A 17,014-nucleotide genomic window follows, 5' to 3' on the forward strand; every position below is an offset into this window, starting at 1 on the left:
AAACTCCTATCTCCTCTATCCATCCTTTATCCTATTCATCCAACCAAGTGGCTCTCTGACTCACCCCAAACCTCTTTTACTAATATGAACACCCAAATAATTATTTCTAAACTCTTTGCTCCTCTATCCATCCTTTATCCTATTCACCCAACTAATAAACTCCCATGTTTACCATTACTACCACTCCAAATAATTTATATTTCCCTCCACTAATGCGCATTTGTGTTCCTGGGTAACATGCTACTCGCAAAAAAGCACTTCAACGCCTCGTCAGGGGTACTAAGCGCTATATAAATACATTTGCTGCAGTGTCTAGCCTGTGTGTAGCTGATTGGGGAGCGTGAGCGAGAAGAGATCCTCCAAGTACATATTTTCGTGGCACTAGTTAGTGCCCTGCAAAGCACCAACATTGAATGCCCATTTATAGCGCAGCTGTGGTGTCTGATTCCCCGGGGATTGAACCACAAAGTCTGTCACTTGGTGAATATTGGAGCCGCGTGTGAAAAACTGTTTCTCAGTGAGAGAATAACCGAGCAAGTATTAACTTATTAGAGATCTGCGTGTTTCGCAATAGAGCAGCGTCTTGGCAGGGCACGCGGTGCGCGCGGATTGTGACGGATGTGTACCAATAGCAAACGTTGTCTTAATGCTTTGTGTGTTTTTGTGATCCTTTCAGGCGGATGTGCGGCCGCAGTCACCACCCCTCTTGATGTAGCTAAGACACGCATAATGCTGGCAAAGGTAAGCGGGGGCGGATTACTGCATGACTATTCTGCATGCATGATGCCAAGAATCAATTACTAAGAGAATGGGACTCTCCTAATTACGATTACTTAAATGATTGCGTTGATTTATGTGTTTACTTTCACTGTCAATAAAGAGAGGCATTCGAGTCCCTTCCTGTTGGGCGATCTGCGCTTAGCATGGCCCCGTTTTATAATATATCACTTTTAAATGACACATCGGAATACTTATTTACAGACACGTTTTGATGAACTGGCTGTTTGCAGAGCCAGTTGTTACTGGAGTGCTGGTTTGTGGGAGCGTTTAAGTACCTTTAAATCTGTCAACCCTTTGTGCTACTTTAGATGCATCTGTCTTCCAGATGTTAAAACCATAATGCACAGCTTTAAAAACCAAGCGTTCATTCACACGTTAATAAACAATCGCAGCCAATACAAACGTTGAAGATGTAGTTCTTCTGTACATGGTCAGAACAAGATTAAAGCCTGTGAGTAATGGAAGAGCAAGCTGAGTTGTGTGCAGTGACTGTATTGTCATGTAGGGTTCTGTAAAGAGGTGAGTGAGTCTCCAACTCTTTCGGTCCTGATGGATAGGGGGATGTTGTTCACGATACTGGATGCATGAAGGTGAAACAGGATTGTCCTCCAGTGGCGGCTCCACCGCTAAGGCGCAGGAGCGTTGCCCACTGCATTTCAGCTGTGCAAAAAAGGAAAAATTAAATGATAACAATATGTTATTATCATTTCATTTTTCTCTGCTGAGGCAGTTTTTCAGGGCGGGGCTTGGCTGCTTACAGAGCCGGGGGAGGAGTGGTTGGGTAACTTTCTAAGTGCACATGACAGTTTGGACGGCTGTCCTGGCCTGGCCAAACAGTCATGCGCACTTTGCATGTTCTCCGCGGTGGAGAACATGTACAGGCTCATAGTCCCTGTCTGAGCGCTAAACCACAGCGCTCAGACCAATCACGACGCTGCTGTCATGGTGACAGCAGCGTCGTGATTGGCTATGGGGAGCCTGTGTGCTTCCTGCTTCCATTCCAGGACTCGTCGGTAAGAGAAGCGGAGGAGAGATGCGGCGTGATGAGGTAAGTGTATTTGTTTTCTTCTTCCCTCCAACGCCGATCCATGCCTGCTGCCACTGCAGATCTCTTGTTTTTTCTTTTTTACACTTCTCAGTCTGATGCTGTCCTAGCTGCAGGGGGGAAAAATCGTTTACAATGCGGGGATTACATCGCGATGCCATTACATCGCAGTTTTTACAACGCAAGTCGTTACAACGACTTGCGCCAAATGGCGCTCTAGGACAAGGAATAGTATAATTTACTATCCAACACCTTCCCTACTGTACGTAGACTGGAGTTGGAATAGTAAATTATACTACTCCTAAGTCCAGCGCCCTCCAACGCAAGTCGTTGTAACGACTTGCGTTGTCAAAACCGCGATGTAATGTACCGCGATGTAAATGTATGCGTTGTAACGTCATACATCCGCTGCAGGGATGCAGATATATTAGCGAACTGCAGCCAGATAGGTTGTTAATTTATACACTACCAGTCCAGGTGATGTGATTGCAGGGTTCTAAAGCAAAATGGCTTACTGGATTTTGTAATTTGGCACTACTGTTTTATGGACCTAGTAAATCTAATATCTAACTATGCAGTTCAATTGTAGAAGAAAGTATCTGAAGGAACTTGAGAAGAGAAGATGTCTATTGGCTCAGGTGCTGATTGTGGAACAGATGAATTGAGCATTGAATCTGACTTTCCCACGCATTCTTAATACTGGGGACTGGACTGTGTCCGAATCCCTTGTTGCTCAGGCTGCAAGAGTTATGGGTCTGCTTTAGAGATTTGTGGTAATGGAAAATGTTCTTATTTGTGGAGGATATTAATAATGCAGTGGATTATTGACAGATGGAATTAGTTTTGCTATATTATTACTATGAAAGGAAATTCTGCTGATGGATTCCAATAAATCTCCACTTCCTCTGCAAATCAGAGAATTATCCATTACCACTGAACTATAAACCAGTATTTGATGTGGGGAACTGTTCCTGATAAAGCTTCCATTATCCCACAATTTGCTTTGCTTAGCTAACACAATACCTGGCTGTGTGGGTATGCACTAAAATAGCAAGCTGGCACAGGAAAAGAGCTTGTTGGAAATGGCAGTGAGAAATTCAGCTGTCTGAACTGGAAGAAAAAGTTAAGACCCTCACAAATAAAAATATGCACGACAAACCTGAGGGCCAGATAACAATTTAATGTTTTCTTCGGACAGTCCGAATGCACCTTCTTTGAATAACAGACAAAAATAAGAGAAAGGGGAACAATCTATCATGTCGCTAGCTTACTGCCTATAAGAAAAGACACAATAAGAGAGTATTTTATTCATAATGGATGAGTAAGTGCCATTAAACCGAAATTCAACTGACCTCAATAATGTGTTTACTCACTACCAGGAAACCTACAAGTTTTGCAATCTATTCCTGGAACAGTTTAGCAAACCATTTCACTGGATAACATCAACATTTAGGTTGTGTTAGTGGGCAAACTTCAGGGTGTGTTGTATTGCCGTTGGGGTTTTTTAATGAACTTGCAAATTCAAAACACCTTCCCTGTTACATGACGTTGTTGGAGAAGCAGTGTGAAATGGATCACTGTTGATATAGCTAAACATACTGTTGATCTCCACCATTCTTAAACCTCTGAGGGATGTGTTGGGAGGTAAAACATTTATAACTGTATTCCTCATAAAACTCATTTAACTGTAATGAATATCAGATTAGTATGCACGTGGCTCATTGCAGGACTCCCTTAAGGCATGATTTGTTTAGTACCACAGCAGAAAACACATATTGCCCTTCATTAATTCAGCAATTTAAGAGACCCTGTTGGGATGACGTAAGGTCCCCTGCATGGCTTTAGAGAGCCTGCACCCCTGACACAAGTTCATGTCTGCAAGTTCTTTAGATGTATGATCCCCTAACATAGCACACACAATAACCATTCCAGTGTGTTTAAGGCTTTTCTATGACATAAATTGCGACTAAGAGTTGGGCTGTGTGGCCTGGTGGGTCACACCATGTGCACCATTAATACAGAGCACCACTATCTTCAGCTCACTGGGTTGTACTGACAGTAGTGACAGAAATAAGATTATAGTGGCAGGACAAGCCTTTTGCCCTCACTCTACCAGGGAGAGTCTATCACATTTTTTTAATTACAGATATTTTGTGTTTCCTGCATCCAAGTGGTACCTAAGATGGAGGTATGGAGGGAGTCCCAGACATTAATGTGAATAGCAGGGCCCCTCTAGGACATTCCTGTGATCCTTTGTCATGGCTCAGATGTTTAGGTGTGTGGGAGAGTAGACCGAGGGTGCCTATGAATCTTTTCATTAAAAAGTAATGGAAAAGGAAAATACTAGCAGGTTGCCAACCTTCTAGCCCAAAGAACATTCAGATTAAGAGATTTTAGGAATTTAAGGGGTTGCGCAAATGGCATTAAACAGGAATTGAATTGACATCACTGACATGTCTACCCACTGCTAGGAAACCCTGCAAAGTTTGCAGCCTATGCAGCTGAGTTGAATAAGTGAATGGGCAGCAACTGCTCAGAACCATTCTCAGCCATTCTTTGTTATAAAGATGGCGCAAAAACGTCAAGCCACTGTATCAGAATCTTGCATCTTGACACCATTGGTGACCAAGAAACTCTCCATGCTTGTGGCATGGGGTAGCCACCATCTATTCCCTGTACCAGGTTCAGGAACAGAAACCTGGGAACTTCAGCCAAGACATCGACGAGGAGCTGCCTGGATCCTGCTTTGAGGGAAGGAAAAAAACAACGGCTCATGAGGGGCGTTGCAGGTTCTTTTGCACAAGGGAGATGCTGTTCTGATGGAAATGGACCATGAAGTAGCATAGGTGGGGTGAGCCAAAGATTATAAAATGAGAAAAAAGACCAGCATCTTTCTGTGAGGGTGAGGCCTGGGAGCCCCAGGGTGTATCTGCAATGTGAATGCAGCTGTGCACCATCATGATCAAAAAGTGCCATGTAACTCAAACTCTACCCTAGTTGTATTGTCAAGGTAAACCCAAGAATTACACTAACGCTAGATGCTTCTGCCAAAGGCAGTCATATTGTATACAGAAATGATACGCTACCAATCAACCCAAAAAATATATTTAAAAATGGGCCTTGGTCTTAAAATATCGACCAGTAATCCCCTCCTTTGTCTTCCTTCAAGAACCAGTGCATTGAAGTGCAGAGCTTCCTATCAAACAACATTGAGAACATCATAGAATCCAACCCGTTACCCATTCTTCACTCCTATCTCTGTCTGCAACTCTTATCCTCCATTTGTTTATTGTTTCCTCAAGAAGTGTCTTTTTGGGTGTTTTCTCCCTAATCCAGAAACTCAGCTCATTATGTTTTCCTGTGAACTTCTGCTGCTGGCCAATACAGAAGGAAAGACATTTTCGGCATTTTCCACCTATTCCGTTCTATGTAACTAGAGATTTTCTCGATGAATCTTTACTAAGTCATTGGAAGAGGCCATAAACAAGCTCATGCTGACAAAAGGCAAAAGAAGGCTTCTGACAAATATCCTCACTCTTATTACTTGGGAAAATCCTGGAGAATCTGTTTTGATCCTAGCAGCACTTTAATCTTGACAGTCGCTCATCTGGACTCTCATCAGTCTGGTTACGAAGAGACACACAGAATAGAAGCGTCTTTGATTGTAGCTGACGATCTCTTCAGAATAGTAGATTCAAATAGCTGTGTGCTGTTGATCTGGTTGACCTCTTAGATTCCTTTACCACACTTGATCCCGACATCGTCATTCACTGATTACAATCTGAACCCTGAGAATCTTCAGTCGCTAATGATATTAAAGTCATCCACAAAAGCATCAGTTTTAAGTCAACATCTGTTTTCTATTTCTCATGAAACAGCTTTCTGTGCAGTATCTAACTGCACCATTGTGTATCTGGTATCTGCTAGCTAAACATGACTACAAGGAAGCCTACTCACAACATCAAGGTTTGGTTTTTCACTCCGTGCTGGTGAAGTTTTCTGCCATAATAATATTTAAAAACTATTATGAGAATCAAATATTGTGATGTCAAAAATCTTGTGGAATATAATATAGAAGGCAAGAATATTGTTTATTAAGTCTTTTACATAATTTTTTTAAATATAGACAGTAAGCATATTGCTTTTTATTATTTAGATACGTGTTATTACTTTTGCTTTACAAGTCATTATTTTAATGTTGAGTATATTTCATTTTTTTGTGTGGTATTATTTAATTTTGTAATATAGAGGGTTTTTTTCATTTGATATAAAAAAAATTGGGTTGTTGGGTTTGTAGGGGAAAAGGTTGGGGACTTTTAAAGATATTTTTTTAATTGATTATACATTTGTAAGAATTTTTAATGTGTTAATTTGATAAGTAGTTATGTGAATTGCTTTCAGTTATTTCATAGATAAATTTGAAAATATTGTATTTTGCATTTTTATTTATTTGGTCAACTAAGTTTTGTAATTGATTTTTTAAAATTAATTTTGATATTAAATAATGATGTTATGTTTAAGGTTTTTTGACTAATTTTGTTTAGTTTTATTATGTTTTTCAAATGTGTATTATTATGTTTTCTGTTATTAATTGAATTTGTTTTGGTGGATTTTAAGATAATAGGATCGCAAGATTTGTAAATCTATTTTTAAACTGTTTTAATTAATATAATTTTTGGATATAATTGAATTGTATGTATGATTCTATATGCTAATGTTGTGTTTTTAGTTTGTAATAATTTGTATAACATATACCATGGTAAAATGTTTTTAGATTTTTATGGAAATATATTTTCTGTTTATTCATTTGTTATATCTGTAATTTATTTTGTATTAATTTTAGAATGGGAACATTAGATCTGCACTTTTGTAAAGTTTAATATCTTCCCTATTGTTGCTTATGCTGGAGTGGGAATGGTGGTTCTCAGTCCTCCTAAATCCAACACTTATCCTACTGTTGCTATTGTCGGGTGGGAATAGTAAATCTAATGTCTCCAAAGTCCAACACTTTCCCATCTGTTGCTTACTTTGGAGAGGGAATCATCACTTTCACTCCTGTTGCTAAAACTGGAGTGTGAATAGTAATCCCTAGGGGATTCTTCCATAGTCTAACACTTCCCCGACCATTGCTTATGTTAAAGTGGGAATAGTATACCTAACCCCTCCAAAGTCCAACATTTTCCCTACTGTTTACGTTTGGGAGGGAATGGTAAATCTGACCCCTCCAAAGTCCAACACCTCCCCTACTGTTATTTACGTTTGAGTCGGAGTGGTAAATCTGCCCCCTTCAAGTCTCATTTTATTATCTGTTTTTTTAAAATTGTTTATACATATAGTTTTTGTTTCAATTTTAAAAGTTAGTTTATTGTAAAGAATTTTTTCATTATGTTTGTAGTAATATCTTATATTTTATTATTATTGTATACATTGTGGTTAAGTTTCATATTTCACGTTTGTAATTATAATTATTAGCATTATTTATATTTGTTTAAATAATAATTTTATTTTTTGAATATTATGTTTGTTTTTTTGATAGTATTTTAAATTGTATTCTTTATTTCAAGTTTATAAGTTAGACTTTTCATTTATTTTTACACCATATAGGATATTTTTTTATGTAATATTTTTAAACTTAATATAGTGTATAATTGTTAAAATGTGCTATACTTACATATTTTACGATGATATTGTAGGTATATATTTTTGTAGTCGATATTTTTGACTTCACAGAAATAACATGTGTAGTCGATATTTTTGTTCTCAATATTTTTGGCGATATTTTGTCACCTATATTTGTCATGCAACTGCTGGTGATATTAAACTATGTATTGGTCTCTCTTGCTGTGTCTTTTTACATCTTGCGATGCAAGCGTAGATGAGTATATTTTTTATTTGCCCACTTGCTGTTGCACCAAACTGCTTGCACATGGATACATTTGTGTTCTCTATTGTCTCTTCACTCCCACTTCCTGCCTCTAACGTTGGTAAATAGTATAACAGTTAAAATTCTAACACCATATGAATGTGTCACCATCTAAACTAAAGCCATACCAGGTTCTCTACTTGCTGTCAACCCATCTGAAACTGCTCTTTCTACAGCTCACATTATTGCAAGCAACTCGGTAATCTTCTAAAGTAAAAACCGGTCTCATTTAGAGTAACTTCTTAGCCACCCATGCTTCACCCTTCACATGGTTGAAGTGGTCCTCAGCACTTGCATACCTAAAGGGCTTCGGGATTTATACTGCTGCAGAATCAGTTTTTTTATTCCTCCACAAACTATAGATAGCTAGCCTGCAAGGGGCAAGAGATAACTGCTGCACATGGCCAAAGGCCTGCAGACATCAAGGGTCTCATTATGACTTTGGCAGTGCTGTGCCGGCCCACCCCGCCGCCGCACTGCTAAAGCTGTGGTCAGGTCGCCTGCCAGATTAGGAGTTTCCTGTGGTCTTGTGGGATCTTTTTGGTGTTCCCACAGCAGTGCCCCTGAAATGGGCACCGCAATGGAAACGCCAAAGACAGTTCTTGCACTGCATGGACAAAAAAAGTCCATGCCATGCAGAAACTGGTGCGCATGCACACAAGGGGGCCCAACCCCAGGACACGTGGGTTTCTCTGCCTGCACCAGCATGGAAACCTGTGTTTGCTCCCAGCTGGGAGCAGACTTTGTGTTTGCTAATCGTTTGGCGGGATCTTTAAAAATGCTCCCGCCAACTGGGACCAGACTTTGTGTTTGCTAATCATTTGATGGGAGCTTTAAGAATGCTGGGAGCAGACTTGTATTCTGTTTCCCTGCCTGCATCGATGCAGGCAGGGAAACAGATCAAGAACAGATCAAGATTTTGCTCCTGCCATTACAGGAGCCCACAGAGGTTTACCAGTTATAGTGAATGCTGCTGCTATAATGGCTCATGGAAGGGGAATGCTTGTTTGGTGGGTGGGGAGGGGGGAGAGAGAAGGTTCCTTTGTTGGTTGTTGTGGGTTAGTAATGGAACAGAATGGTGGGATGATGTGGGTCTATTAAGGGGGTACAGAGATTGATCAGCCCGAGGACCCTGAACTATACTCAATGCATTATCAACTCCTTGAACAAGAACAAGACCAATGAATCCTGGGGGACGTCGAACCAAGATTATTGTGTATGGATATAAATCGCTAATTGCTAGAAGTGGCTTGTAAGTGCAGGGTCATCCATGTAATGCTATTGACTGCTTTATTACCAACTAATAAAATCGGTTTACAAAACAATGGAGGTGGAATGCTTGATCCCCCCTCCTGTTACAGAATGCGGCCCCGTGGGTGGGCTCCCCCAGGGCCTATAATGGCTTTAGGAGAGGGGCTTTGTGGCTCCCCTGCCCCTTTTATTTAAATATTGGCCCCGTGCATGGGGTCCTTAAGGCGTAATTAGGCTCAGAGAGGGGGCCACGAGCCCCCTCCCCTTATTAATTACCTGGTCCTTGTGGATGGAGTCCCTGAGGCGTAATAAGGCTTGGGGTAGGGGGTCCATGTGGCTCCCTTCCCTTTTTAAGGTCTCTGGGACCTAAAAAGGCTCAAGGAGGTGGGCAATGCAGCACCCTCCTTTTACGATGTAACTTGGCCCCAGGGGATAGGGTCCCCGGGGGTCTAATAAGGCTTGAAGGGGAGGACACTTGACCCTCCTCTCCCTTTTAAAAAGACAGACGACCCCAGGGGATGGGCTCCACAGTGCTAAAAGAGTTTTGGAGAGAGGGGTCGTGTGGCCCGGCCTTCCCGGAGATGGGGTTCCTGAGGCTCAAGCTCAGGGAGGTGAGCCATATAGTCCCTCTCCCCTTTTGAAAAAATAAATAACTCCAGGGGATGGGGTCACCGGGACCAAATAAGGTTATAAGATATGGTGATAATATGATGTCATAGAACATGTCATGAGTGGTGTAATATGTGAGGTCTATTTTTCTTCTGTTTACATTGTTTTTTTCTGTTTTGTGTCTGTGGTAAACCTATCTATTTACATATGGATATCCTGTTTGAGATCATGTTTGAATAAGATTACTAATGCCAATCCTAGCCACTGTGAGGCACTCTATTTGTGACATTCTCCAAGTCAGTCTGAAGCTGATTTGTTTACCTATACCTTCCCTTCTGATGGGGAATTTTATTTTGGGGATTCTTACAGCTCTCATGCGCGATTGCCCTATTTATATATTTTTGTGTGAAGTGTAACAGTATCAAATCCTTGGGTACTGCTGAAGGAGAGGACATCAACGGCATCCCGAATAAGCAAAATAACAGTACATTTCTGAGTGCGCATTTCACGATTTGACATGATAAATTTCTCTAAAATCCATGTACATCTCTGTTCAATTTGGTTCTTCCAGGCGCTCCTTTTAATTGCGTGTATTAGTTGTAGTCCTTGGTCCTGAGATCAAGCTTTCTGGGTGGTGTTTTCTACTGGAACTTTATTATTAAGTACATTTTACTGGGAACACCCCACTTACTCTTCTTTTGGGTGCTGGTCATAACTCATCACAGAAATATTAGGAAATAGCTAAATATTTAATTTAGGGCCTTAAGTGGAAACAAGCAGGTCGAAAATAGTTGATGCAAATTGTTCACCATCTTTTCGCTATTTGGGAAAGGCTTTTACAAATTGGAAAAGGGGCTTAGTCCAGTAAGAAATGTTATTTTGCCATCAAACTCTGATTTTATGAATCGCTTTAGGCTACAAATTCCTTTCATACACCTGGCCCTTAGTTTCACAATAATTTAACTGATTTATTGAGACTAAGACACACACATAAGTCAAACCTCTTAGTGGTAGCTATTCTCTTAATCATTTACAGCCAGTTCAATTTACTGAAACAGCATTGTAAATACAATTTAAAGTTCCAAGAGATCACGCCGTTATGATAAGTTTTGCGGTCTGTCTATAACCATAATTTATAAGTCTCGAAGAAAGAAAACAAAACACTGTATTAAGTTGTGTGAGAGACCATAGAGGGCTAGAAGCTGAGACAAATGTTTCTAGTTAAACCTGCTGTGATTTGTCTCTTAGAATTGAAAAGTAAATGAAATAAGGGGGTGTATTGTAAAATAATCTCTTGAGCTATATAATACATTTACAAATAACCGGTGATTAATAAAGAAGTAATGAGTGTTTATTGAAAGTTTGTACAAAATGTCCACCAACTTTTAACTCAGAGTGATTGCAAATATAATGCTAATATTGATGTCTTAAGAGTATTACTATCAGTCATATATGTACACGACGTAATGCTTTCACACGTTTGTGACAGCTGGTATAACAATACATAGAAGTGGAAAGGTTTTTTACCGACCTTATCTGAACAAGACTTTTGAAATTCACATTTAGAGAGAATTAACATGAGCATCTTGTAATTAGTGCAATATCCTCAATGCATGCCTCTATTTTTCTTAGCGCGACATAGCACAATAGTGTATGTATATGTCTGTTTGTGTGTTTTGTGCATATTGACACTCAGGAACCGGAATCCTAAGTCACTGTGGTAATTTTTTGTGTTTTATGTTTTCCATGTATTACAGACAGGATCCAGCACTGCCCGCGGGAATGTGTTATTTGCCCTCCATAGTATCTGGAGAACGCAAGGAATTGCTGGGTAAGAATGGATAACCAGTTAACTTTTTTATTAGTTTATATTTGAGTCTTAAAATAGGAATAGATCGGTTAGCATTTTAGACAATTACTCGCCCAAGAAGAATGAAATATCATAGGCGGACAGAGATAGGAGATATTTGTTTGGTGTTCCAAGGATTTCATGTTAAAAGCAGGTTATTTGTGTTTCACTTTCAACTATTTACTGTGATTTCTTCTTCTTCTCCGCTGGTTGTCTTGGCTTTTTTACTTTCTGACAGCAACAAAAATATCGTGTCAAACATGTGGATAGACAGGTGGTAAGGCTCAAAATGGCTCCTGGGCATCACAGGACACACCTTCAGCCAGCCCTGTCCGTTTAGCCAGCAGAACAGAGGGCCAAGGACATAGAAGAGGGCTAAACTGTATGGCCTTCCTGGTGAGCTGTCAAAGGGCGGAAGCTACAGGCGGCTGACATCTTGGCTTTAAGAATGCACCGCTTTAGGGGTTCTATTTACAAAATGTTGACACCAGAAGAATGCTTGTGTTTTAGGTTGGGGATGTAATCCTCCATTAAATTAACGCCTCCAGCAAGAAAGCTCTTTAGAGGGTACACCTGCATTCACATTATGTAAATACCTCAGTTGTCTGTGATGCAACCTTGATGCATATTTCTTAATTTAATTAAGGACCCCACAATGTGCTGCAGCAGGGCTTTCCCCTTTAAAGCATTTGAAGCAAATAATGGAGGAAGTTGGTACTTTTGTTGAGAGAGTGGTTTTATATTCACTTTCACTGTGAAGATGGAGCAACAACTTTGTTTTTGGACTGTGTCCGAGTATTTTCTAAAAAGGCACTGTGTAAGATGGAAACTGTCCTAGTAAATTAAAGAGGTGGAAGTTGTTGCTGCTCTGACATTTGTATATTTGCTTCAGTGCTTTCTACCCAGTTTTATAATCCTTTCCTCACAACTTTAGTCCCTGTGGCAAATTAACAAACAAACATATGCAGAAACACTGAGTCTTTTTTGTAATGCAAGTACTTGTTCGTTGATTCACAATTTTATATGCTTCTGTGTGTGTGGGTGGCTCAGATAGATGGTTTAATAGTGCATGCTGGAGAGTCAGAGGAAATAGAATTGGATAGATGGCTTAATGAATGGGTGAGTGATTGGCTGCATCTATAGTTGAATGGATACATTTCCACAGATGAGTGAGTGCCTGTATGAATGGGTGAGTCAATGCATGGGCATATGGCTGGCTAAATACTTGACTAAGGATTTATGAATTGGTAAGATGAGCAAGTGAGTGCACGGAGTGCCATTGTGAGGTTTGTGCCAGGAATTTATTGTCTCCCGCTGATGTTGCTCGCTCCTTTTCCACTCACCCATTCAATCATTTATGCTCCTAAACACAGAGACGTTTTAATGCATGGGCAAAGTGGGCTCTGGCCCAGGGCCCCAGCCTTTCAGGGGGCCCCCTGACAGTCAGCTCCATTCTCCAGAGTTTTGCCCTAATGACCTTGAATATTTCCTAAACAGTTTGTTTTAGATTCTGTTTTCCTTTCATTTATTTCTTATGTACCTGATGTGTGAGAGTCTAGTACAGCCATTTTGCAGAGAAATTTTGTGTTTATGTTTCATGCAATATACATAAAAAACGTTTATTTTAGATCAAAACAAGGCCTAACATATAAGAAATGGGAGGGCATCACAGAGATTATTTGCAGTAATATTGGTGAGCTGCTGCTGTGTTACAATATTGAAAACACACCTAACTATCCCTGAATATTAGATGTAAACACATTCAGGGCCTTATTTATGAGAAGTGATGCATCGCTGTGTGAAAACAGGGATGCGTCACTTCTTAGTGCGCCCTCCTTGCGACATGATGGATGTGTCATATTTACTGTATGACGCATCATGTCGCAAGGAGTTACAGATATGTCAGTATTTCTGACGAATCTGTATGCGCAAAAGTGATGCATTGCTGGGGTGTGTCTGAAAATAGACGCAACTCCAGCAATGTGTCCTTTCACATGGGGCAAGCCCCATGTGAAAGGGCCTGCAGTGCCTGTCAATATCTTACACCTGCCTGCAGTGAGGCAGGTGTAAGATATTGACGCAATGGCGTCCTAGAAGTGGCGCACTGAGTTCTCATAGATTTCAATGCGCCACTTCTACGAGGCATTTTGAGGGGCAACACCCAACCTGCATACATTATGCCTGGCGCAGGTATAATGCGGTGCAGGGGTTTACTAATTGAAGCATCTGCCTAGATGCGTCACTTTGTAAATAGGGCGTAACTTTGCACATATTTCATGCTGCCGGTGCGTCACAAAAAGTGACGCACCAGCGGCATAAAAGTGAAGCAAGGCCTCATAAATAAGGCGCTTAGAATTTGGACAAGTGTTTCTTTGCACTGTCAGGGACCAAATGAAATGAAATTGTGTATTTAATAAAGCGCGCAGCTACTCAGACTAGAGAGTCCTGGCGCATGACAGTGGGAGGAAAACATGCGTAAAAGACCCATCAGTTATCAAAAGCCAGTTCTTTCATGAAAGAGAGTAGGTCTGTGGTTAGTCTCAGAGACTCAGGGAGGCAATTCCACAATTTTAGGCCTAGAAAGCTGTGGGATCTGCCTCCAATGCGGGCACTGCATATTTTAGGCATGATGGCCAGGTTGGCATTGGAAGAATTTAGGGGACTAGCTGTTGTGTAGCGATTAATGTGCTTATTTATGTAGCCGGCTCCTAAGCCATGGAAAGCTTTAAACAAGATGGTCATCGCTTTGAAGCCGATCCATTCTTTTATGCGGAGAGACTTAAGAATAGGGGTCATACTAGATCTGGGTTTAGGTCTCAGGATGGCTCTGGCCGCCGCGTATTGTACCACTTGTAGGCACTGGATGAGGGATTTGGGAAGACAGAGGTACAAGCTGTTGACATAGTCAAGCTTTGATGTCACCAGAGTCTGCACCACAATCTTTCTGCTCTCAAGGAGTAACAGTGGCAGGAGTTTTTTTTAGCATCCAGAGTATGCCAAAGCAAGTGCCATTTAGATTTTGAATTTGAAAGCACATGGAGAGTGACTTGTCTATGACAATTCCTACGTTTTTGACTTTCTCCTTTTCAGCAGGCGGGGGCGGCAGATATTTTGGCCACCAAGCGCTCCAGTCAGGCGTTTATGGATTACCAAAGAAAACAACTTCAGTTTTGTCAGGATTGCACTTCAGCTGATTGATCTTAAGCCAGTTAAAAACCTTTGTGAGGCAAGACCTAATCATTGCCCCGTCAAAGTCGGTTCCTTTTTCACACGTAAAAATGAGCTGAGTGTCATTAGCATAGGAAACAATTTTGGCGCCCTCTTCCTCTACCAGAAATGCAAGGGGGATAGATATATATTAAAAAGGGTAGGACTGAGAATGGAGCCCTGAGGGACACCTACATTCATGGCCCGGAACTGGGGATGAGAAAGGGGGGAGCCAGATGTCCTGCGATCTATTTGCCAAGAAGGATGACATCCATTGTAAATGCGGTCCCCCCCCCCCCGACCGATGTTAGCAAGTCTCTCCAGGAGCCTCTCAATTGGGACCGTATTGAAGGCCGCCGACAGATCGAACAGTATCTGAACAGCCTTGCCTCCCTGGTCTAGCTTACCCTTGAGAAATTCAGTCACTTCCAGCAGAGCGGACTCCATACTGTAGTTAGCCCTAAAACCGGATTGGGACTCATGAAGGAGCTTCCCATCTTCAATGTGTTTTTGGAGGGCCTTGTTTACATGCTTCTCTAGTATTCTGGAGAGGGTCGGAAGAAGGGAGATTGGCCTGTAGTTGGCAGGGTCCGTCGGTTTGGCGTTAGTCTTTTTTATCAGTTGAAGAATCTTAGCATTCTTCCATAATTTCAGCATGTTACCTGAGGAGATAGAAGCATTAAAGAGCTGGTTTACTGTGGAGTTTATGGTGGGAGCCAATAGGTTCAAGATATTCCCTGGACATGGGTCAGTAGGAGTGCCAGACTTAATGCTTTGGAGAGGGGTCAGTGACTCTTCAAGCTGAAGCTCAGGGAAAGCTAGTAAAGATGTAGGATCCAAGAGGTGAAATTTGCTATTAGAACTAAGGTAGAAGGTCAGTTCTTCCTCTGAGATGTTAGTGAAGGCTTGTTGGATCATGGAGATCTTTTTGTGGAAGAATTCAACTATTTACTTAGACCATTCTTCCGTGCATGGCCCTTCCTTTGTGCCGGCTCTCAGGGCAGTAAAGGATTTAACTATGCTAAAGATTTCCTTACTCTTATTTTGGGCATTTTCTATCTTGGGTTGAAAGAGGTTTTTCTTGGCTGCCTTCACGAGAATGTAATGAGCTTTTAAGGTGTCTTTATACACCTTCCTGTCCTCAGGTAGATAGGATTTACGCCATTTCCGTTCAATTGTTCCACAATTTCTGTTGGGAGATCTAAGGGAATCGTTAAACCATGGAGCTGGTGGGGCTGACCTCTTTGAGGAGCAGCAAACAACCGGTACCACTGCATCAATGTTGGTTCGGAGCCATGAATCTATAGAGAGGGCGTCCGAGTCGGGGCAGCCAGACAGCTCTGGTGAGGAACGACCGAGGGCGTCTGCTAAACTCGGGATGGATATTTTATGGAACGTTCTGTAATTAGAGACCCCCTGCCCTGTGTTAGCTCAAGGGGCTGTGGCAGCGTTGGAAATGACGAATTTTAATAGGAGGTGGTCAGACCAGGTAATGGGAAGAGGTAGGTTAACTGATATGTCAAAGTTGTGAACGATTTGCTCTAGGGTATGGCCCTTCTCATGGGTGGCCAAAGAAACAGATGGAAACATGTTGCAGGCCTGCAGCGCCTCCAACAAGGAAATTATTTGAGGGTCTTTTCCATTGTCCATATGTGTATTGAAATATCCCAGAATGAGGCAGTTGTTGTATTTTAAGGCCAGGGAGGTGGTGGCTATATTAAGCGTAGTAATAACATTTCAAATAGCACTGGGAGGTCTGTAAATCAGAAATCCAGCTATGCCATGATGGGGGGATAAGGTACAGCAGAAGCCTAAGCAGTCTAGTTTTTTATTGTAAATTATGGCAACACCTCCCTCCTTCCCATTCGATCGGTCCCTCCTAAGAATGTTATGACCCATAGGGATGGCCGAGGTGATAGTAGGGTTGGAGGCTTCAGACAGCCAGGTCACAGTGAGAAATAAAAGATCAGACTGTTAGTCTAAAAGTAGGCCATAAATGTATGGTTCATGGTTTTGTATAGAGCGACAATTTAAAAGGGTGGCCTTTAAGTCCTCTGTTTTCTTATTGTTTTTACACTTATTGTTGCGTGGGAGGATATTGGGAGCGAGTTTCCTGGGCTGGAGGAGAGTCCAGTTGCACTTATTGCATCGAAAGTCTACCTCCAACCTCGGATCAGCGCCTGTACAGTGACATAATGGTAGCCGCCTATGGCTAAGCAATTTTTCCCTATTGCAATATAGTGGAATAAACTCACCGGAGGGGAACTGGGCAGCATGGCCGGCGCCGAACGCCTCCGGGTGCAGACAGGCTTACCTTCGGCGCCAGCGGCGCACCCGCTGTGCACGTCCA

The 17,014-nt window shown here is 41.5% G+C and overlaps 1 protein-coding gene across 3 annotated transcripts in view; it reads left to right on the forward strand.

The window, feature by feature from the left end:
* Nucleotides 1–17,014, forward strand: part of SLC25A26 (solute carrier family 25 member 26) — an 842,602-nt gene that overhangs the window by 728,632 nt on the left and 96,956 nt on the right. For all 3 annotated transcript variants that reach the window (XR_014968508.1, XM_085624764.1, XM_085624765.1), the window contains 2 exons: nucleotides 677–741; nucleotides 11,366–11,439. Coding sequence is in view for 2 of the 3 variants with exons in the window: in XM_085624764.1 (XP_085480890.1) it covers nucleotides 677–741; nucleotides 11,366–11,439 (139 nt within the window). In the remaining variant the exon portion in view is untranslated. The remainder of the gene's footprint in view (nucleotides 1–676; nucleotides 742–11,365; nucleotides 11,440–17,014) is intronic.

Source organism: Triturus cristatus, chromosome 9, assembly GCF_964204655.1.
Source record: "Triturus cristatus chromosome 9, aTriCri1.1, whole genome shotgun sequence".
Classification (NCBI taxonomy): domain Eukaryota; kingdom Metazoa; phylum Chordata; class Amphibia; order Caudata; family Salamandridae; genus Triturus; species Triturus cristatus.